The sequence below is a fragment of the Podarcis bocagei genome (genome assembly GCF_964188305.1).
Source record: "Podarcis bocagei genome assembly, chromosome: 3".
NCBI lineage: Eukaryota > Metazoa > Chordata > Lepidosauria > Squamata > Lacertidae > Podarcis > Podarcis bocagei.
In genome coordinates, this window is record NC_138127.1 from 78,955,270 (window position 1) to 78,977,962 (window position 22,693).

The 22,693-nt window shown below is 42.2% G+C and overlaps 2 protein-coding genes across 2 annotated transcripts in view; one reads left to right on the top strand and one right to left on the bottom strand.

Moving 5' to 3' along the window:
* Positions 1–259: 259 nt before the first annotated feature.
* CNIH4 (cornichon family member 4) lies at positions 260–11,480 on the bottom strand. Its single transcript, XM_081186515.1, has 5 exons — positions 11,321–11,480; positions 8,605–8,673; positions 5,639–5,751; positions 2,361–2,501; positions 260–444 (listed from the first exon to the last, which is right to left on the bottom strand). The coding sequence occupies exons 1-5, from the start codon at positions 11,387–11,389 to the stop codon at positions 417–419; spliced, it is 420 nt and encodes a 139-aa protein (XP_081042641.1). The 5' UTR covers positions 11,390–11,480; the 3' UTR covers positions 260–416.
* A 105-nt stretch (positions 11,481–11,585) lies between these two features.
* The window catches only part of NVL (nuclear VCP like), a 42,731-nt gene continuing 31,623 nt past the window's right edge, over positions 11,586–22,693 (top strand). The window contains exons 1-8 of the mRNA XM_081186387.1: positions 11,586–12,103; positions 12,915–12,988; positions 14,596–14,648; positions 16,320–16,416; positions 16,771–16,819; positions 18,029–18,295; positions 21,651–21,762; positions 21,967–22,043. Coding sequence (XP_081042513.1) covers positions 12,041–12,103; positions 12,915–12,988; positions 14,596–14,648; positions 16,320–16,416; positions 16,771–16,819; positions 18,029–18,295; positions 21,651–21,762; positions 21,967–22,043 — 792 coding nt within the window. The 5' untranslated portion in view covers positions 11,586–12,040. The remainder of the gene's footprint in view (positions 12,104–12,914; positions 12,989–14,595; positions 14,649–16,319; positions 16,417–16,770; positions 16,820–18,028; positions 18,296–21,650; positions 21,763–21,966; positions 22,044–22,693) is intronic.

The following is a 22,693-nucleotide window of genomic DNA, read 5'->3' on the forward strand; positions in this document are numbered from 1 at the left end:
ACACAAACGAGGAGCGAGGAAGTGAAAGATTTTAAAAAGTTAGGTCCAAGGGAAATAAAATTAAGTAAAATACAGGAAGTGATGGTTATGTAACTGTGGTAATTCACAAAACAATTCTTGATGGTGACATCCTGGCATTGGTGCCATCATCTGACTCCATTCATTGGCTAGCTGGCATTCTTGAGAAAAAGGTGCATTGAATATAATAGGAAAATTGACTGTAGAAGGGACAAATCAATGGTTCGAGAAACTCAGTATGTTGGTTTTTTAAATATTTTTTATGTTAAAAAATACAGCAAAAATATTTTTTGTTCAAAGAGGAAAAAATATACTGCATGACGACACTGGTCTAGGTTTACTTGAAAGCTGTGAGTGACAACTCAGAATTTGGCAACTGTAACACTTCTACTTCGACTTCAGTCATTTATCAGCGCCAAGATCATACTGCAGAAAGAAGGAAAACATATTAAAGGTACAATTTTAAATAGATAACCTTACATGCACACCCTGCAACTTGCATCTTTATTATGCTAGCAACATTGGCAAAGTTGTTTCCATTTGGTTCATTTGTATAGTCCGGTCTTACTGAAGAACTAGGCATCGTGATGCAAAGTGGTAGCATATGTAATTGTACAAGGCTAGCCGTTACCGCAGCAAGTCACTTTTAGTCCAGGATATCCTCAAGTTTAAAGCTGCTTGATAATCGAGGATTTATAAGGCATGTCTAGTGCTAGACAAATTCCAGAGTTTACAAGGTATGTATTATGCATAACTGGTGTGGCATGTAGGACTGCGTCTTAAACAGGCCTGTCTTGTCAATAGTTCACCACCCACAGTTTCGAAAGCATTTAGATCTTAAACCTTCAAATAAAGGCAAGGACCACTTTCATCATCGGTTGCAACATCCCCAGCACAGATGGACCAATGATTTCCATCTCTGGGAATCTCAAAGAAAATCCTTATAACTTAAACCTGTCCAGAAACCCAACCTCACAGCCTGAAATGATCTTTAAGTGAATGGTGTGAACACCACATAGTGTTACTTCCCATCTATGAGCACATGGCATTTATTCCAAAAACCATTCAACACATACAGAATAACCACCCTGGAATTGGGCCTATATTCTAGGGCAGGAATGGGACACTTTTGTCATTCATTCATATATATATATATATGAGAGAACATCTAAATATATGACAATTTACATATATGTAATCTATATATGGAATCTTCTGAAGGTGTGCCCTGAATGCAGACATTTAAACAGAAACAAGGAACTGCTCAAAAACAGAGCCTGTAGTACTGTATACAGGACAAGATGACAAACACTGTATACTACAGACTTTCAACTTATTAAACACAAATTCCCTCTTCCTAGAGAACTTTGGGAACTGTACTTCTGATGCAGCAGGAAAGAGTGTAGGGATCTCTTAGCAGATAACACCCAGCTAACCTACAATTCCTAGGATGTTTTTGTATAAAGCCACAAGAGTGAAAAGAAATATCCAGCTGGAAGAACAAAACATACCGCATCTAAACAGAAAGTGTAAGTTAAGAGTGGACTCGCACCTCATTGCACAGTGAGAGTGTCGCCACAAATAAACTTCGCCAACAGAGAGGCTCTCAAAGAAAAAGCCAGCAGTGATGGAAGTCTTTGTGTGACAACCAGTCACCATACAACAAACATGACCAGGTGGATCCATTGATTGATTTGTATACCGCCTTATACCCACAGGTCTCAGGGTGGTTCACAGGATAAAAATAAAGAGCTATTAACAGCTAAGGAAGCGCAAAGGAACCATACCCTTGTTTACTTGCCTTTTTACACGAGAACCACAAGATCAGTTTAAGTTGTGACAACCCCTGCTGTTGCTTTGTGAGGATTATGTGTCAGCAGTAAAATTTGGGGATGTGTTTTCAAAAGCAATGCAAGGTGCCTTTCTGGTTTGTTTTACATTAGATATATCCAGGTCTTGAATCTCTTTCCTGGATGAGCTGTAGTGTGATATCCCAAAGGGTCAAGTGATGTGCTGGGCTCCCAGTCTAAACCTAAACCCAGTTACAAACAGTGTCAGTCAGATATTCCCAGATACCCTCACCAAAACACATGAGCATAGGAACATGCAGCAAAATTGAAAGGCAACTAGTATTTTTTTTTACAAAAAGAAAGAAATGGGGAGGGGGGGTTGAGGAGAGAGGAAAAACTAGCATTTGGCCACTATTACGAATTGTGAATGTAGCAGAAAGCTTAAACAGCACAGCAGATAAATGAACCCTATTAAGTTCAGAGCTGGTGTGGCGGCAGGTATTTTAAATATGCTGCTGGCCTTCTTTCCAAGTTGCAAGACTTGAAACTTACCTGTAAAGATACATGAAAAAACAAAGGAGGTGAAAGCCAAGCTTAATCATGGCTTCCTTCATGTGTGATTTCAGCTGCCCTCGATTATGGATCTCTGTGGGGTCAAATACTCCCATGTTTCCACTAGGAACCATAATGTACCTGAAAAGGATTAAGGAAAACATGTTTTAATGCCAACAACACTCCAGAACAGAGGAGACACAATTCAGGCTTAGTGTGCTAATAGGACCAAAATGTATCAAAGAATGAAGAAGGGTCTAGGCAAGCAGAGCAGCAGCAAGACAAGTTTTGAAGCAGATTTTGTAGAGAAAACTGGATTGATGGCTGGTGGAAAAACAGGGTTTGTCCCAGAGAGAATACGTAATGTGATGGAAGGCAAATAATCAGAAGGCTCAAACAGGACAGCAAAACGAAAAAGGGACAGAGAACATGGAAACCTGAATACTTGCGGGGGCAGATGGAAGCAGTGCAACTGGAAAGAATGAGGGCATATGGAGACTGTGCCTGTGCAAAGGGGGACAGTTGTGGAGAAAGCGTTTGCACAATATTAGTTTCACTAGACAAAGAAATGCTTTCAAAATATGGTGCAAATTCATTATCTGGAGAACCCTGAGAACTCCCCCAATCTGAAAAACTGGAATACTGCAAATGCAGGGTTATATATTTACTTGGAACATGGAAGAATTTAGTTAGGAGCTTAAGAACATGGCCAGTTGAAAGCTGTCTCTCCAGTGTGTGTGTTGAAACCATGCTATTTAATTTGGATGCTACTTCAGCTACTTGACCCTTGCAAAGAATTGCTCATGCTCAGAACCTACTCATGAGAACAGCATTATCTGAGAGACTTCTGTGAGATCACTGTGTCCCCCTCGGCAATTAGAAAAAACAAAACATGGCAAGTTGTCCTGTTTACAGAGGGAAGGGCTATGATCTTTCAAAAATCACCTTGTTTTGACTTTATAATATTCACGGGAGTAGATCCACACAAGCAATTTATGTGTGAGGGAGAGCTGGCTGAAATGTTCTCTGACCCAAATTTTAGACCATACAATGGATCTGCAATCCACTTGTCAATATCAACTGTACAATGCAAGCAGCTTTCTACAGGGAAGGGGGATGGGAAAGGGAACCAAATGAATGCTTACTTTCTTGTGATCAGCACATACAAACTTGCATCAATGTACAAAATAGGTTCACAGACAGTAAAAAAACAACCCAGCTTTGATATGGTAAATGTACTTCAGAAACCACTTTCACATTTAGCTTCTCTCTACTGGAAGCACAGGCAAGTTACTCATTTCGACATCAAAAAGGTCAGTGGTTTTCTTTTAAAGAGAAATGAGTTAACAACCGAGCACCTACAGCAATGCCTACAAGACTTATTTGGATATATTTTATTTTGAGGAGACATGCTTATTTAAACAATTATTCATAAGTCCACAAAAGCTAATGAATCTATTTAAAATTCAACAATAAAAGTATGAATACAGCAAAGGAGTAGTTACAGAAAATAAAAATATTGCAAGCAAAGACAGATCAAAATGCTTGGAAAAAGAAAAAGGTCTTGCCCTGGCAGCAAAATGACAACCATATAAGTCGAAACAAAATAAAAAAATTCCTTCTAGTAGCACCTTAAAAATTCCTTCCAGTAGCACCTTGGAGACCAACTAAGTTTGTTATTGGTATGAGCTTTCATGTGCATGCACACTTCTTCAGACACTACTTCTGCACACGAAAGCTCATACCAATAACAAACTTAGTTGGTCTCCAAGGTGCTACTGGAAGGAATTTAACCATATAGGTGTCAGATGAGTCTCTTTGGGGAAGGCAATTCACAGCCAGGGGGCAACCACTGAAAATGCCCTCTGTCCTGTGGCCACCAACTACACCTCAATCATCCAGGGCACTTTTGAGAAGGGCATCTAAGATGGTCAGGTGGAAGATGGTGGTCCTTAAAGATCGAAAGCAACACCTGGAATTCTGTTCCAAAACAGCTATGTCAAGGATGGGAACTCTCTGTCTTCTAGATGCTATGACTACAACTCCTATTGTCCCTGTCCATTGTCTGGGATGACTGGGGCTGTTGGGAGTTTGAGTCCAAGAACAACTCGAGGGCCACAGATTCCCCATCTCTCATCTATTATGTTAATTTCCCTCTAATGTGTCATGCACACATAGAAGTCATCAAGAGGAACATGAATGTTTGACCTAATGTGCTAAGTTTTTTGTGTTTTTTAAAATTTATTTAAGATTTTCTTGGTTTACGAAAGTACATGCATTGTCTCTTTTCAGGTTGCAGAATCTTTTTCACATTTGAAGTGAGACATTAATGTTGTGTAGAGAATAAAGTTAAGGAAGAAGAGGAGAGGGGGACAGGGTGGAAATACTTGGTGTATGTGTGGGGTTTTTGTGTCAGTGTCACTAGGGTAAGTTCTCTTTCTATTTGTTTATTATATTTCCTTGGTAGCGAGAGGTTAGGAGGGGCAGGGCATGGTTGGTTGTCTTTAGTTGGGAGCAAACAAATCTCACTGCAGCCAACTATGGAAAACCAACCATGTGCTAAGTTCACCACAATATTAGAGGAAAAACAGCAGCTCAGGCCTTATAAATAGTTGCTCTACCAACAGTGGTGTCAACTGTTATCAGCAGCACTTGGCAGAGCACCACAGCTATTGGAATTAGTGGCTCAGTATGTGCATCACTTAGGACATTATTACATAATACCAATAATAATGAAAGAACACAAGGGGAAAGCAATTATACAAACCAATAGATTATTTCGCAGTAGATAGTGCCCACAGTAGCAATGATGTGGGGGTATAGAATTTTATGTAATGGGAAAACATTCCCACCATATATTTCTCTGTAAAATAAACTTTCCATCCATCATGAGGGAGGAATGCACAAAAAAACAACATCAGGGCCTGTTTCAACCCATGGATCTTTTTATTCGGACTGGAATAAAGCAGCTCCAAGGTGCAGTTAGTGAGCTTTCCGCCCCCCACCTTCAAATGCCCTCAAGGAGAGAAGTCACATCAGTCCTCAGGAAAAGCAAAACACCTCGACAGATTTAAAAGTTAAGAGAGTAGAGAAAGCAACACTGAGGTTCAAGCCGTTCCCGCTGAGGATGGTGAATTTCATAAATTGTGGAACAAGACACACTAATGGAGGAACAGCATGATCGGCATCAAATCAATAACAGCATTCCACATCTGAAACACTTTTTAAATAAGTGGTAACAATTATAAAGACCCACAAACAACCCCACTGGCCCTTACCTATATATATTCCAGGTTGCTACAGGTAAATTGAGGAGGAAGATGAACCAGTGCAGTGAAATAAGCATTAATACAGTGACAATGGTATGGCCAATCAATTCAGGGATCACCCACTGGAAAAGAGAAATTTTTAGAAAAATAAAAGCCTTTATACAACACTCTGTGGGGGTGTACAAGCAAATGGGATAAAAGTACACTGTCAGCACTATTATCAGTCTGCCAACTGATCACAGAACTGGCACAATTCACATGACTCCAAGTACTTAAAAAAACAACAACAAAACACCACAATGCCGTCCAAGTGTCCAAACTTCTTTTCAGGATCTAGCCGTGCACTTCAGAGGCAGCCTTGAGAAAAGTACTGCAGACAGAAGCAGTTGGGTCTATTTGGGAACATATCCAAGTCCAGAGTTGTGTGCAGGATTTGGAAAAAAAGGTGCATAATTTAGCATTCCAAGGATCTTAATCTTATTTTTTAAGTTTCTAAGCCTTCTGGCTGAGCTCAGGCTTCAACATGTAGCCTGTCGTATATCTTCCAACATTTCTCCAATGAAAATAGGGATATTCTAAGGAAAAGCTGGAAATTCCAGGATCAGTTCAGAAACTGGGACAGCTTCTGTAAATCTGGGATTGTCCCTGTAAAACAGGGACACTTGGAGGGTCTACTGTTGAGATTTCAGAAGCAGAATGCAGAAGTGTGTCCAGGCTCTGAGGCATTTATATCACCTTGCAAGTGCATGCTCTTTCTTTTCTTCTCTTCTCTTTCTTACTTACTTTCTCCCTCCCTCCCTCCCTCCCTCCCTCCCTCTCTCTCTCTCACACACAAAAGCAAACATTGGCATGATTTTTTGTCTGCTGAAACCCCTAATTTTGAGCTCAAACAGTAACATTCCACTTGCACTAGCATTACTACTATGTTCCTTTCTACCTACTTTTGCACCTGAATGGTCTGCTAGGCTCCTTCTACAGCATGGGTAGGCAAACTAAGGCCCGGGGACCAGATCTGGCCCAATCGCCTTCTCAATCCGGCCTGTGGACGGTCTGGGAATCAGCATGTTTTTACATGAGTAGAATGTGTCCTTTTATTTAAAATGCATCTCTGGGTTATTTGTGGGGCATAGGAATTCATTCCCCCCCCCCCAAATCTAGTCCGTCGTCCGCCCCCAAGGTCTGAGGGACAGTAGACCAGCCCCCTGCTGAAAAAGTTTCTGCTCTACAGGAACAAATAATAAATGCTTGCCTTTAACTTCAAGACTAATGTTCTACTGAGGTCTCCACAGAGGGAAGAGGACTTTCCAAAAGGGCAGGGCTGCATGTGTTCTGTTCTTAAATTCTTAAGACACAGTAATCCAAACTGTGCCATAAAAAGGATGACGTTGACAACACACATAGCTTTGCTATTTGTTAGCAATGGATACTAGTCCTCGGCAAATCGTTGATCCTTTAAAGCCATCGATGGTAAGCTGACTGCAGAACTAATGCAACTTAACAGGAAACAAACTGTAAAGGGAGTGGATTTGAAGAGCAGAGGAGAAACCAGATGGGAAAGGGGACTGAGCCATGGGATGCAAGCAGTGACAATACTACAAGGGGAGAGCAAGGAGGAAAAACCCAGGAATGGGCTAGAGAGGCATACTTTGCAGGAAGTTGCAAATGGCCAGGTCTGGGCAAGGAAAAGGAAATGGCCTGCAAAGGACAAGAAGGTAGCAGAATGCAGGTATACAAGATGAGCTATGGAACACAGGAAGCCTTATACTGAGTCAGAGCACTAATCCAACTAACTCAGTATTGTCAGCATAACACCCTCCAGGTCTTCAGACAGGAGTTATTCCCAGCCCTTCCTGGAGATGTCAGGGACTGAATCTGGGACCTTTAGCAAACAAGGCATGTGATCCCCCCCCCCCGGAGTCATGGCTCTTGCTTTCCCAAAGCCAGGAAACACAAGGAGAAAAATACTGGAGTCATGAGTGTGGTGGAGGAATTTGAGCAAAGCAGGTTTGGAGGATCAGGGAAGATCCAAAAGGCCCATTAACTGAACAACCCACATGTTGACACCAGGTCCCAAAGAGAGTTAGTGGGACAGGAAGAGGATTCCTTTTCCCTCACAAAGACAAAATACCATTAGCACAGTGCTGGGGAAATCCCTGCATCAAAAGTACAACCAGAGGAATGCATCTAGATCTAAGTGGGTGAATTTTCAAATAAGCAAATGTCAGGTTCTACACTTAGGCAGGTAGAATCAGGTGTACAAATATAAGATGGGGGACACCTGTCTTGTAGGTACAATGGTACCTCTGGTTACGAACTTAATTCATTCCAGAGGTCCGTTCTTAAACTGAAACTGTTCTTAATCTGAGGTACCACTTTAGTTAATGGGGCCTCCCGCTGCCACCATGCCACCAGCATGCGATTTCTGTTCTCATCCTGAGGTAAAGTTCTTAACCTGAGGTACTACTTCCGGGTTAGCAGAGTCTGTAACCCAAAGTGTTTGTAACCCGAGGTACCACTGTATAGATGTAAAAAGAATCTAGAGGTCTTTGCAGACCACTAACTGAACATGAGTCAACAGTGTGATGCAACAACAACAAAAAGCTAATGCTATTCTAGGCTGTATCAACAGAAGTATAGTGTCCAGATCAAGGGAAGTAACAGTACCACTCTATTCTGCCTTGGTCAGACCACACCTGAAGTACTTTGTCCAGTTCTGGGCACCACAGTTTAAGTAAGATATTGAAAGCTGGAACACATGCAAAGGAGGGCAACTAAGATGATCAAAGGTCTGAAAACCAAACCCTATGAGGAATGGTTGACAGTAAAAGATATTTGACAGTGGAACGGACTCGATCAGTAGGTAACTGTACATAATCCTGATTATTTCATACTAATAAGATGACCCCCACACACACCACTACTAAATCAAATTCCAGAATTTCATCACTTTAAAAAGAGAAAAGAAAAAAACTTACTTTATTTAGTTTTGAGCAGCAAGATCTAGCATTAATGTAGTCACATTCCAAATCTGATAATGTAATTATCTGAAGGTCAAGATAAGGAATTACTATGATTTTGGAAGCGCTCTACCCTTTGACACAAGAGCCATAAATGCCTTGCACCACTCCTGAGTATTACAACAGAGTTAAACAGTTCATATAAACATCTGACTGCAAGGGATTCTACTAATGTAACAAAGGTTATAGAACAGGCAGAACGTTCACAAGCAAGAGGCTTTTTCAGAAGATTCATCGATTAGTAACAGCAGAATTCACAACCCAGCTGTTACGCTGATAGACTTAACAACATCAGTGAACACAGCCAAGCCCCAAGCTACAACATACTTGGCATCCTAGGTAGTGTAAGCCCCAGCATCCACACAACCACAGTGACTGGCCACAGCAATCATAATAGTTATAAGGCAGAAGCAGAGAACCTAAGGTGCCAACCTAAGCGCACACACCCAAGACTAAGCACAGGCTTCCTTGGCCATTGTTGCAACTACTGTGTTGGGTCACAGCAACTTCAGCAATAGCTGAACAGTGGCTTGGCCACAAAGGGTTCCAGTTATACCTGGAGTCTGCAGGAGCCTGACAGGTTTTCTAAATTGTTTTTATATAAGGAACTGTTTTTTACACTTTTTAAACTTTCCTTGTTTCGTGGTTTTAACTGTTGTCTTTGTTTTATAATTGTAAATTGTAACCTGCCCTGGAACCATATGATAAATGACAAGAAAGCAAATTAAATAAAGAAAATGGTTACATCTTCATTGCAGAGCTATAGATAACACCTCTCTATCACCTTGGGTTCATTCCTGTTAGTGTACAACTATTTTATTTATTGAACATTTACAGCAGGATAGCTGCTGTAACAAAAGCATACAACCACACATTGGTCACATTCATATGCTGCAGGAAACCATGGGATTGTATTCAACTATGTTAACTTAGAGTAGAACCACTGAAATTAATGGACCCATCTCAGTCATATCAATTTTATTGAGTCTACTTAGTTGAATAAAGCCCATGGTTTCCCTTTATGTGAATGAGCTACAATGAGACTTACACATTCCCCCCTCTCTTCCCTTCCATCCCCTTTTGTGCACTGGAAACTGTTGAAATTCAGAAGCAAAACTTTTAGATCCCCTGCCTGGAGGCATGCAAAGGGAACGGAGGGAAGGGTGAGCTGTTAATTCACATAAAACAGAAACCTATGGTTTCTTGCCACAAGGCTACTATGGCATCACGCTGAACCCATGACAGATACACCCTCTTTCTGCTGTTGCAATAAATTTTTGAGCTAGAAATTTAGACTCAACTACAGGTTGTGACCTACAGAAGAAAGAGCTAAGTATGCCACTTAATACACTGAATTTAACTGAAGCAAGGCATAATTATACTGACATGTTCAGTGCTCCATAATGCCTTACTTATAATGAATGCATGAAAATGAAGCAATTTTAGTTAGAAAATACTAGTCATGTAATCAACCATGTAGCATAGCAACATCTTCAGCAGCATCAAGATATTTAAGAAAAATCTCAGCATATCACACAATTCTTAACTAAAATGCTTGAACATTTTCTTAGAAAATGAGAGATATCTAAATGTTAATCTTAGGAGCAGGCACACTTAAGGTACTTTGGCCTTCAGAAAAAATCTGAAGGCCATGTTTAAGGCCTTTGTAACCTAAGAAGTCATAAAACAACCACAGAAGTATTCTTGCAACAGTCTGAATGATAAAACAAAGGGCACATATACCTGGAAGTAAGCTCCCATTCATGAGACTGAATAAGTTCCTATTCATGAAATTTACTTCCAAGTATACACATCTAGGACTAGGGGGGCAACCCAAGTATAAGCAGGCACCCCAGCAGAACTCTCAAATATCTCATATGAGGCGTACAGCTAAAATGCCATGATAATAACAGTTTTCAATATTTTATATATTTGTAAGTTGCAAGTTCTAAGCAAAGTTTAACCTATCCATATAAAACAATCTGCGGAAAGCACTGCCTGAGCGCCATACTACAATTTACAGAGCTACAATAAAACAGGGTTTTTATACAGTTAGGAAGATTGCATGTACATCTAAATTTCTGCTGGAAATGCTGCCATATTACCTCCATGTCTCCTTGGCCACCACCATGGCTAGTACCATAGCTTAGCAAAACTGGGGGGCTGCCAGGACCCAGCAGTGGTGCCTTCTAGTCTAGGCTCTCCATGGGCAATGGGCCCGAAGGGGTAAGAGGCCAGCACTAATGTCCCATTTGCCTGGGCCAGGATACCAACCCTGACTGAAGGTGCAAGGGTCCGCGGATTCATTCCTTTTTACCCCTCGTTAGCCACACCTCCATTTCCTCTCGCCCCAAACACCTGAGGGCAGCGTTTAAAACAGTCGCACCCCACTTTTCTTCCCCTTAAACATATTCTCGAGGCCGCTCCCCCAAAGTCCCTCGCTGCCTCCCCGCGGTCTCCTTCCCAGGAGCCCCTTCTTTCTTCGTTCTCCCGCAGCAGCACCTTCACGGCCCCCACGGCCGACGGTCACCGACGCCCCCGATCTCCCAGAGCCCCTTCGCCGCCCCAACGGTCCTTCCCAGCCCGCCCACCCACAGACCACGGAGGGCTGCCTCGCCCGCTCCAGCCTCCCTCTTCCCAGGCCGCCCGCCAAAAAAGAGAGACCGGAGGATACGAAATAAACGGAGAGGAAGATCAGGGCGCAGCAGTCAATGAGCGAAAAAATGAACACCACCGACTCCATCCCGCCACTGACAGTGCCGCCTCCGGCGCGAGCCCCACCAGCCACCGTATATCGCCACACCCCTCACGTCCCTTCGCAGCCACCGTACAGCTTCCGCTACCCGCTTCCTGCGGCTTTGCCGCATTGCACGCTGGGAATTGTAGTCTCTTCATCCAGTCGCTCAATACAGAGGTGTGGCAAACGTGAGGCTCTCCATATTTTTTTTTCTTTTTGGACTTCAACTCCCATCATCCCTGACTGTTGACGACGGTGGCTAGGAATGATGGGAATTGGAGTCCAAAGACATCAGGCGGGCTGCGTTTCCCCCCCCACACACACAGGACCAAGGGATACGAAATGCTTCCGTAGAGAGAGAGCTGAAGCTAGAAAGTATCATAGGCGCCGGGAGTGGAAGGGTTGGAACGGGGGGCTTGAATCAGGAATGAGACCGGAGGGTGACGCCAATTTGTGCCTTCATGAGTCGGGTGGGTGCTAGGCGTCTAAAGCAGTGCCTGCACGGGGATTCCAACCCGCCTCTTTGCATTTCCCTTTCCCGAGGGGGTCGTGCCTCAAGGCGAGGCCGATTTCCGGGGTCTTCAAGGAGTCTGAGGCGGAGGGAGGCGGAGCTCCCGCTTCGTTTGAGGGGCGGAATTCGGCGGCGGCGGCGCTGCCATGCGGATTCGCGGAGGAGGCAGCCCCGCAGGGGATCCTCGGCTGAAGCATCGGATTAAGCAGGTACCGCTTCGTTTCTCTCCCCTGGTCCTTCACTTATGGGGTGGACTCCCCATAAGCTGAGCCGCCTGGGCTTTCTTTCTGCACCCTGGGCAAGGAAAAGCGTGTCTCTGAGCCTACTTAGATTGCTTTTGCCGCACTACGCCAACCCAGCAGCCGTAGCCAGGTCTCGCACATCCAGCACTGGGCGATCAAGTCCGTACTTTGTTCTGCAGACCAAGCTGATATATTTTTTACCTTGAACTGAATTAATATATAGTTGCGGGATAAATTTAAAGCCCCATCCTTACCATCTTCGGTTTGGAAATAAGTCCCAATGTGTCTGGCGGGATTGATTTGCGAGTGTATTTTGGAGTCATGCAACCTAGGCGTGTTTATCATGTCTGCCGAGTTCAGTGGATTTTTAACCACATTGAACATCCTCCTCCTATGAAATCAGTGGGCATATTACTATACCTGCAGTGAAACAGGTAGGCATGTCCTTGTCAGATAGCATAGGATTGGGCTGTTGGTCTTTAGTGTGAGATGGATGAGTTAAATGTTGATGGTAGAAGGTATTGTGCCATGCTTTTAGCCCATGGGCTTCCAAATGGTTGAGCTGAGGAGGAGTGAATAAATAAACCCCTTGCTTCTCTTCACATATCACAATTCACATTTGTAAAAAGCAGTGCTAGAACCTTCATACAATGAGCAATTGTTTATTTGATGTTTGTCCAAAAACTAAAAAAACCACAGTTGAATTTCATAAACCTATCACGTATGCAAGTACTGTACTAAAGTTTTTTTTATATTTAAAATTTTTTATCAATTACAGTACCTGAAGAGTAACAAATGTGGCAAGTATGTTGACATTGGAGTTTTAGCTGCTGAGCTACAGAAAACATACAGGTAAGATATTGAATTCTTACACTTGTTTGATGATAAACACAAGGACTGGGCTTATACATAACTATAAAGTGTGATTTAGGCTCAGGGACTCATATGCTTCTCCTTTCCCTGCTCCTATTCGCAGTGATGCCAATGGAGGAGCAGAGCCCCCTGCTGAAAAAGTAAGCTGACCCCTGGCCTAAACTATAGTTAAAACTAGGCCCTCTGATGTGTCCTGATGAATAGCAGAGTCCCAGAAGTGTATATTTGTAGTGAATGTAGTAATAAAACACACAGAATTAAAGGTCCATCGGTAAAAGAAAAACTTACTAAAGGCAAAAAGGCTTCATTACAAAAAAAACTTTAGAGAAAAAACTGCAAACACATGAGGTACAAACGAAAGTAAGAGAGAGAATGACCAGCTCGTTGAGCGCACAAATTTATCTCTCATGGCTCAGTGTGACCTTGAAATAGTCAAAACAATATTTGCAACAGAATTGAATATTCTAGAATGAACTAGAATCTTCCAGCATTTTCCAGTTTCTGCCGTCAAAGACTTTAGCCATGACAAGCAATAGTTCCAGATTTGGAAAAATAAATAATTTCCATTAGTTGGAAAAATAACAGAAAATGTTCGTCACCTTTTCAGGACTGTGCTGGAAGAGGAGAGCCCAGGACTCACCCAGGCTTAGGGCCCATTTACATATCCTCCCTCTGCCAGCAAGTTACTTGTGCTCTGCAGCATGGATAACTTATACTGGACAAAATAAAAAAAAAATTCTTCCAGTAGCACCTTAAAGACCAACTAAGTTAGTTCTTGGTATGAGCTTTCGTGTGCATGCACACTTCTTCAGATACACTGAAACAGAAGTTGCCAGATCCTTCTATATAGTGAGAAGGTGGGGAGGGGTGTTACTCAGAAGGGTGGTGGGAATGGGAGATAGGCAGATAGCTGGGAGAGCCTGTTGACGACTCTTAACGACTGTAATAGGTCTTACAGGAGAAGGCAAGGGGTGAGGAGGTGAGAAATGGTTTAGTCATGTATAGTGAGATAAGAATCCAATGTCTTTGTTTAGCCCAGGCTGGATTGGGGTTAAGGAAAAGGTGAACCAACCTCTATCTCATAAGGAGAACCTTACACCTGTGCATGGTTCTGTTGAGTCTAAAGGGCCTCCCATGGTAGAACCCATGGCAGACTGAAGAAGGATATGTTATTTGATAAAGAATGTACAGTTGAGTCACAACTTACGTGGGGGTTATGATCTGGGGTTAGCTTGTAAAGCAAAAATTGCATATAGTCAAAACACACTCTCCCTGCACCTCCAAACTCCTGAGGTGAGTACAATGGCGGGTGAGATTGCTTACATTCCCCACTTCCTTTCCCCTGGCCAAACTGTAAAACTGAATTCATGCAAGTTAAGTACACATGAATTGCAAGTCAATTGTAATTTGGAAAACAGGCCACTTTTGTTAAATATTGGTCCCAATCTTTCCCTATATTTGACCTGAATAACTCAGGATAAGGCTAATTTCCTTCTTACAATGGTTAGATTATATGTCTTTGCTGGAAATGCAACATGTGCAGAAGAAGGACTTCACTGAGACTAATGTATAAAATTGATTTCCAGTGCTGATTATGGACGAAGAAAAAGAAATGCCTTTAGAATACAGGTAGAGAAAGGTGAGTCATTTTTTAATATTGAATTTGAAGTGAACATTCAGTCCTTGGTAATGGGCTGGATGAGAGCCAACAAACTGAAGCTCAGTCTAGAGAAGACTGAGACACTGCTGTTGGGTTGTTCCCTAGACTAGATGGATGGGAGGTTGCCCTCTCTTGAAGGGGTTACACTTCCTCTAAAGAAGAGGGTACATAGGTTGGGGGTACTTCTAGATCCTTTGCTGTTGCTTGAGGCTCAGATGACCTCAGTGGTGTGGAGTATCTTCCATCAGCTTCAACTGGTAGCCCAGCTGCACCCATATCTGGACAGGAATAGCTTAACTTCTGTCTATGCTCCAGTAACCTCTAGGTTATGTTAGAATTCCTGCTCCATGATTGCAGTCATGGGATGTTTGTCTTTCACATGATGGTATATGTTTTGACTCCACAGAGTGGGAAGTGACGGAGACAGGATGTTTGTGTTACCTTGTTCCGTGAAGTGGGACTATTGTCCTCTGTTCTTTTTCCCTTTGCTCTCTGATGCTAGAGAGAGAGGGAGCCATGTTGCAGTGCTCCATGTGTGTTTATATGTAAATAAAGTAGATTAACCAAAATGCTGAGTTGCTGAGGTCTGTCACACAAGATGCACAAACTCTGCAGATCCCTAAGTATGCCGGTGTCGGTTGACACCGGTCGCTGTGATGTTGGGGCTGAAGAAAGTTTATGAAGCTCTCAAACGATCGACCAGGAGGGAGGGAACATGCCAGTTGGGTATGTGTCTCTGCCAGGGTCCTACTCGAGTGTAGGCTGAACTCCTGACAGGTTATACGTAGTGCTGCCTCTGAAGATGAAGTTGGAAACTTCAGCTGGTGCAGAATTCAGTGGCCAGGTTGTTTACCAGGGCAAGACTGTTTGTGCATATTACATTGATCCTGTCCTGACTCCACTGGCTGCTGCTTTGTTTCTGGGCCCAATTCAAAGTGCTCGTTTTGAGATCTAAAATGGCTCATGACCTCAATACCTCATGGACCGCCTTTCCCCATATGAACTGACCCAGATCCTGAGATCATAATCTGAGGGCCTTCTTCATATTCCTCCATGAGACGTCTGGAGGGTGGCGACACAAGAATGGACGTTTTCTGTGGTGGCTCTCCATTTGTGGAATGCTCTCCCCAGTGAGGCTCTCCTAGTGCCTTCATGGCATATCTTTAGGTGACAAGAGAAAAGGTTTCTATATAACCAGGCCTTTGGCGGATTCTATGCCCTTTAAATGTGTTTGGGGGGTTATTGGTGTGTTTTTGTTTTATTATGTATTTTGTTTTCTCATTCTGTATTTCTATGTTGTGAACCGTCCTGCGATCTTCATATGAAGAGTGGTATACAAATATAATTTAAAAATATAATAAAAAATCATTGCGTCAAAGGTAGTTGTGGGTAATCCAAAAGTATCTTAAGATTCTGCCTGCTCCTCATCAAGTGGATCTAGGCCAGATTCACTGTGATTTGTGGATCCTAGGTAGATCTAACACTTACTTAGGCTATGGTCTTATTCAGGAGCTTTGAATTCATTGAGACTTAATTAAAAGCAAATAGGATTGTGCTGTTCAAAGTGTTTCCTCTTTTTGGTTTCGCTATTGCCAAACGAGATTATGGGGTTCTTTGCTTTCATCTATGTTTATTAATTTTCTTCAACAGTTTTTGGGATAATCAACGATGAGCTGAAGTCTGAAGATTTAGCTGCTCTAGAGGATGAACATCTGGCAAAGAAAGCAAGATGCAAAGGGGAGGAAGAGTAAGTTGAAATTACTTAATTCCAAGAGTTAAGAACTTTTTATAAAGCCATGGAAATTAATTGGTCCAGGTCAGATGTAACACTGCATGATCTCAGAACCATAGTCGGGCAATTCTCTCCTGCAGAGCAGATACTAACCCCTCTTTCTGTTTCCCAGCAAACTATGGGTAGTATTACAAATCATGTAGGAAACAGAATGCTGGACTAGATAGACCTTTGGTTTGATCTAGCAGGGCTCCTATGTCAGGGATGATGGCAGTTGCTATCCAACAGCATGTGAAAGGCCACAGGGTCTCTGTCTTAAAGAATAATGCCAAACTTATTGTTGTTAAAAGATCCTTTCTTTCTCCTAAGTGATTCAGAAAGCTGCATGGATACTTCGGACACTGACACAGGACTCCCAGTAAGTGTGACTGTGTTGAACTGTTGTCTGATGAAATGCATCTCTTTCTATGTGTTCTAAGAATAGTTTATAGTTCTGAAACCAAGTGTATGCAGTGGATATAGATAAAAAGCCTTCAATCAGTAGTGGCCAGCCTTTTCTTCAAACCTACGTGAGATTCAGGTAGGTAGCCGTGTATCTGAAGAAGTGTGCATGCACACAAAAGCTTATACCAAGAACTAACTTAGTTGGTCTCTAAGGTGCTACTGGACAATTTTTATATATATTTCAACTACGTGAGATGGACAGCGCCACTCCTGGTACAGTGCATTATCATACATATGTAGCTCCTGCCATCTAGTGGCTTTGGCCGGTTTGCCTCTTATCTATTGAAGCAGGAGACCTGGTTTTGCCATAATCCAAACAATAACGCTCCTGTCAAGGTGTGCCACATACTGCTGCTTGTGTGACTTGTGACACTCACATTGCAAATTGATGTTGGAAAAGGTGTGCGAAAGCAACCCTTAAAGAGAAAGGCATCGCAGAGAGCCAGAAAAATACTAATACAGAACAGTAGAAATATATGAATTAAAGAAGCGTTATAATGGACTTCCTGAGAGATAAAACTAGGGTGGAAGGAAATATCCTACAGAATGAGGAAAAACTGGATACTATTTACAGCCAGAAATTTTCTGAAGTGCAGATGTCAGATACTTTGAATAATTACTTTATATATAATTGGCAGATAGAGAAACGGACCTTCTTTTTCTATTTCTTATTATTTTTATTATTTTCTTCTTGTCTTTCTTTTTCTTCTATTTTTTCTGTGTTAAGATATTTAATGTTTTAGTTTGGGGGGAGATATTTGATAATGTTCTGTGTTTTTCTTTATGTTCTAATAAAATTCATTTTTTTAAAAAGTGGGTGAAAGTCAACTACATATGTGCTTGTCCCAGGTCTGCCTTCACCTGGGCAGAAATAAGAAGTGCATGTGTGACTAAAATGCATAAGTGTTATTTGTTAAGTCAGTTACTTGCTGGAGAACTCTTGCCTACCTGTATAGGCAAGAAGGCAAGGGGTTGGTTACAGTTCTGGTATATTTATAATGTACCATTCAGTATTTTATGCATAATGTATTCTGTAGCTAAGCACACTAGGAAAAATAACTATGGTTTAAAAAATTCATAACCTTCCATTGATTCTTTTATAAATATATATTATATTTTTCAGCCCTCAAATCACATGAACTCATCTTTGTTGACCTTATACCGGAAAGGAAATCCAGATTCTCTTCCAGCATCTCCCAAGAGTTCGCAGACAATGTCCAGCACTCCTTCACAGAAGCCTGGATCGAATAGGCTTCCCACTCAAGCGCCATCTGATACCAGGATCTCAGAAGGTGGCTGGTTTATTGATAAAACCCCAGACAGGAAAGAGGAAAATTTTTTTATCGACCTTTGTGCAGAAGAAAGTGATGGTTCTAAACAGATGGTTGAGGTAATGTCTTGACATTAGAGAGAATTTCTTCCCTCTTTCCTGTCCCATCACGAAAACTTAGGGTCAATAACTGTAATGTGTATGGGTTGCTTGTGCGTAAGTTGCCGCCTCTCCAGGCTTTGTTGCCTTGCTAAACCTTTCAGTCTGGACAGCCCTTCACTTCGTGGCTGCCTCAGTCGCTAGCAGAATCCGTCAGTGGGCGTTTCTTAAATCTTTTCCAACATAAAAGTTGTTTGACACCCAGTCTCCTCCTACTCTCTCTGCGCGGAAGTCTTCTGCGCAGGGTGGGCGTGGGTAGCGGAGGACCCATGCTCTCCCCGCTGGTGTCCGGTGAAGAGTCCTGGAGCCCTCTCGCCGATTCCCCCATCAGCCCCTCTATATCCCTGGTGTTGCGCTGATTTGCTTCCCCATCTGCGGAGCTGCCTCTCTCCCTGCTGGGCCCTTCTCCAGCATCATTTGAGAGCCTTCCCTCCGCCTCTAGCTCCGATGTCAGTTCCCTGACAATAACAATAAAGCATACATCTAAAATGTACTATTAAAATAGTTTTAGGAAGCTACGTTATTGCAGAAACTGAAATTCCTAAACTAGTATGACCTTCGCCAGCTAAAGGCAGTTCTAATGTTGTTGTTGTTTTTAACCGATTTCAGATGTTTTCAAAAACACAGTGGCTCTTGAAGATCAGTGAACGTGCTCAGTCATTGGTTTATTTTTAAAAGAATATTCTGTATTTCTGCATACCGCAATATTCATCTGAGCGCGGGGATTTTTCCCACTTGTTTCTCAGTGGCCTGGTTTTGGTTCCATTTGTGTTCTCCTGAGTTTGCAGTGAGAGGGAATCTCCTCACCAAAACTGAGACCATTTACACATCTTGTTGCGTTGTATGATGATGATGATGCATAGCTTTGAGTAACAAGTTCCGTGTTATGTTTTGTCATAGTGTTGGCACAAACCCTGTTCTTTGTTTTCAGCCTTGCCTTAGTATATGGCTGGCTGCACATCTAGAAAACATCATTGTTTAACTTTTGACACACGTCCAGACTTCCTTGGCCTTAATCCCTCTGTTGGCACATGTAAAATGCACCCCAAGGCTACTGGGGGGACGGGGACCATATAACTTTTTTTGTGTCTTCCTCCCACAACTCCCACATGTTCCAGGTAGTCCTCAGCCTAGATGAGATGTGAATGGTCATGTGATGTTTCAGGGTCCCTCTTCCTTAATTCAGTGGAAAATCAGTGTTTTTACAGCTCTTGTGCTCAATTCTCATCCTATTTGAATGACTGAGAGAATTAATCAAAAAAGCAAAACAAAAGCCAACCATGCATGCATCAGGTTCTGGAGAGTCAACGGGCTTTTTGCAAAATGTTGTTTAAGGTTATTAGTTGCTCATTATCTACAGCTGCTTAGCCCAGAACCTGTTCTTCTCATGTTGCATGAGAAAGCAGCACATAATGTGTAAAACAATATTTTGTCTATTTTATGACAAATCATAACGTTATCAGGGTCGATAGGACCACACAGGTTTCCAGACACCCTTATCTAGCTTGCATTGTTTAAACATCCCCCCCCCCCTTAGAGCCTTCCTTGTGACGCACTAAGACTGGGTTTGTCTAATCACATCATTTTGTGTAAAACTTTCTAATCTAGTCACTGACACCCCAGCTGTTTACAGACAATCAGTATCCTCACTTTGGCAGGTGGCCAGACTTAAGGCCAGCTCTCAGGGTCTTTCAGTGACTCACCTCACGAGTTACTAGGACTCACAAGTTCCTTGAGCTTTGAGCCATAGGTGCAAGACAAGTACGCTTAAATGACTGTGTCTTGGCTTTCCCCCCTGCAAGGATAAGCTTATACACTCTTAACATACCAGCCAAACCCACAAGGTATGGCATAACAGTTTGGCTGTGCTGCGATTCCAAAGAAGAGAGAGAAACAGAGAGAGAAAGGGATAGAAAGAGAGAGAAAGGGAAGGAAGCTTCCCAACATCTAAGCCAAACAGAGAGCTGGTAAGTTAGTCATCACTTTGCCACCCACCGGGAAATAGCTAATAAAAGATTGACTGCAGTTGGCATGTTATAAAACAAACCAGAAATGCCTTTCTCACAAATCCAGAATGATCGGCGGCAGTTTTTTATAGTTTTTAAGAAGGTTTGGCACTTGAAAGGAAGTAGATCAAGCAGATCAAGAGAAAGGGAAGGTTTGTGAACCCTCAAGCAGGATTTGAGCCCAAGAGCACCCCTGTACTGTACTTCAGCAACTGGTCTTCAGAAGCATTACTGCTTCCAATGATAGAGGCAGAACATCGCCATCATGGCCAATAGCCTTTCATAGCCCTCTTCTCCCTGAATTTGTTCGATCCTCTTTTGAAGCCCTCTAGGTTGGTGGCCGTCGCTGCCTTCCATGGGAGCAAGCGTCATAGTTTCACCATGCACTGCATGAAGAAGCGCTTTTATCTCTCCTGAATTTTCCAACTTTCATTTTCCCTGGATGTCTGGGCATTTCTTGTGTTATGAGGGAGGGTGAGAAAAAATCTATCTCCTTGCACTTTCTCCATACCATGCATAATTGTATCAACTTCTATCATGTCTCCACTTACTCACCTTGTCTCTGAACTTAAAAGTCCCAAATGTAGCATCCTTTCTTCATAGGGGAGTTGCTGAATCCCTTTCATCATTTGGGTTGCCCTGTTCTGAACCTTTACCAACTCTACAATAACCTTTTGGAGGCGAGGCAGTCACAGGAACATTATGCTTAAGTAAAAGTTTTATGTGCCCTCATCATGCAGTTGTGTAATGTGATTGTACATAGGCTATTTGTGTTATGTAGCATGTGCTGAGATGTGCTGTTACCAGCAATCCACAACTCTTCATATTGCACTTCATATTGTGCAGCTATTGGTGCAATCCAAACCGTGTCTTATCGGAAGTAAGTCGTACTGAATTCAATTGGGCTTTCTTCCCAGGGGTTAAGATTGCAGCCCATTAAATGTATGTTGATGGTACTATATTATTAAAAACGGGGGAATTAGTCAGACCCAAACTACTGCTTGTGTCGTTTTTTGTCCATGTTGGGGTAACCCTAATAACTTGTGTGCAGCTATATTTTTTGCTAAAAAAGGGAAAGTCTAAATGAATACTGTATGTTTTTTAAAGCTGTCAAATGATGTCATACTTAATAACTTCCGCTGGGCATTTTATTGGCATTTCCTTCTTGGGGTACATTTGGCTTACCAGTTCATTTTTCTATTGATTGAGTTTAAAGGTTTTTTTTAAAAAAAATTTTTGCTGCTTTTGGTGTGGCTTACTGGGTAAAGAATGTCAGCAGACTAAATAGAAAAATCTTATTTGTACTCTAGGATTCAAAAGATGTTTCCTTTCTGGAGAAACCCAAGAGGAAGAGAAGTAAAAGGAGGAACGAATCTCAGGAAGTAGATGAAGAAATAGAATCTGCTTTGAGAAAACAGAAGAGTAAGAGACATTGCACCAAAGAATATTTAAACAAAGAAACAAGAAAGCCACTGCTTATTTCTCTGGCTCTTTTGTAAATGTAATACCTTGTTCTGTCCAATCTTTTCTTAATTCCCCCCCCCCCGTGCTTTCCATGTACTTGATGAGAATACCTCGCAGATTGTGTTCTCACTGTCCTAGTAATATCTCCATTTTTCCTTACAGTTAAACAGAAAGGGTTTGAGCTGAGAACTTCTTCCGTGAAGTTTGAGGATATAGGAGGCAATGACGACACTCTGAAGGTTAGAGTTAACTAAACTCTCTGGGCGGGATTCAACTAATGAGTGCCATCAGTGGAAGCCCTGCGCAAAGACAGTGCTCTCCCTCAACCCTGCACTTCGCGAAAATGGCTTTGAGTGGCTCAGGAGAAAGGGTACCAGAGGGTAGGAGGAGGGGCTGTTGTGATGGGCAAGTTGAAAAGCTTGCCATAACAGAACAGTCACCTTAGCTCAACATTTAATTCCTCCCTCTGACTGGATAAAAGTTGTCAAGAAAATCACTTATACAGTGAAAGAGATGAGCATCTACATAATGCTGAGGGTTGTTTCATGCAGCATTATTTAGGTGTAAGGCTATTTTTTAAAGGTGTAATCCACAAATCCTGAATCAGTGCTTTGCCTCGCAGTAAAAGAAATTGAAACTCTATTCTGAGCTAACCTCAGTTTAGCTGTAAAAAAATAAATTCTACAGACTTGCTTTATTGCATGATTCCACTTTTGCTAGCAGTAGGAGAGTAAACTGAAGCACTAGCCTTAGATACCTTAGGAATGCTATGATTGCGCCAGGCATTGTTCACAGACATTCAAGCATATCTTCAGCCTTCAGGGTTAGAAACTTCCGTGTCTTAAAATGAAAGGTGCGCTGTGACCCAAGTGCTATCTCTGCGCTTGTG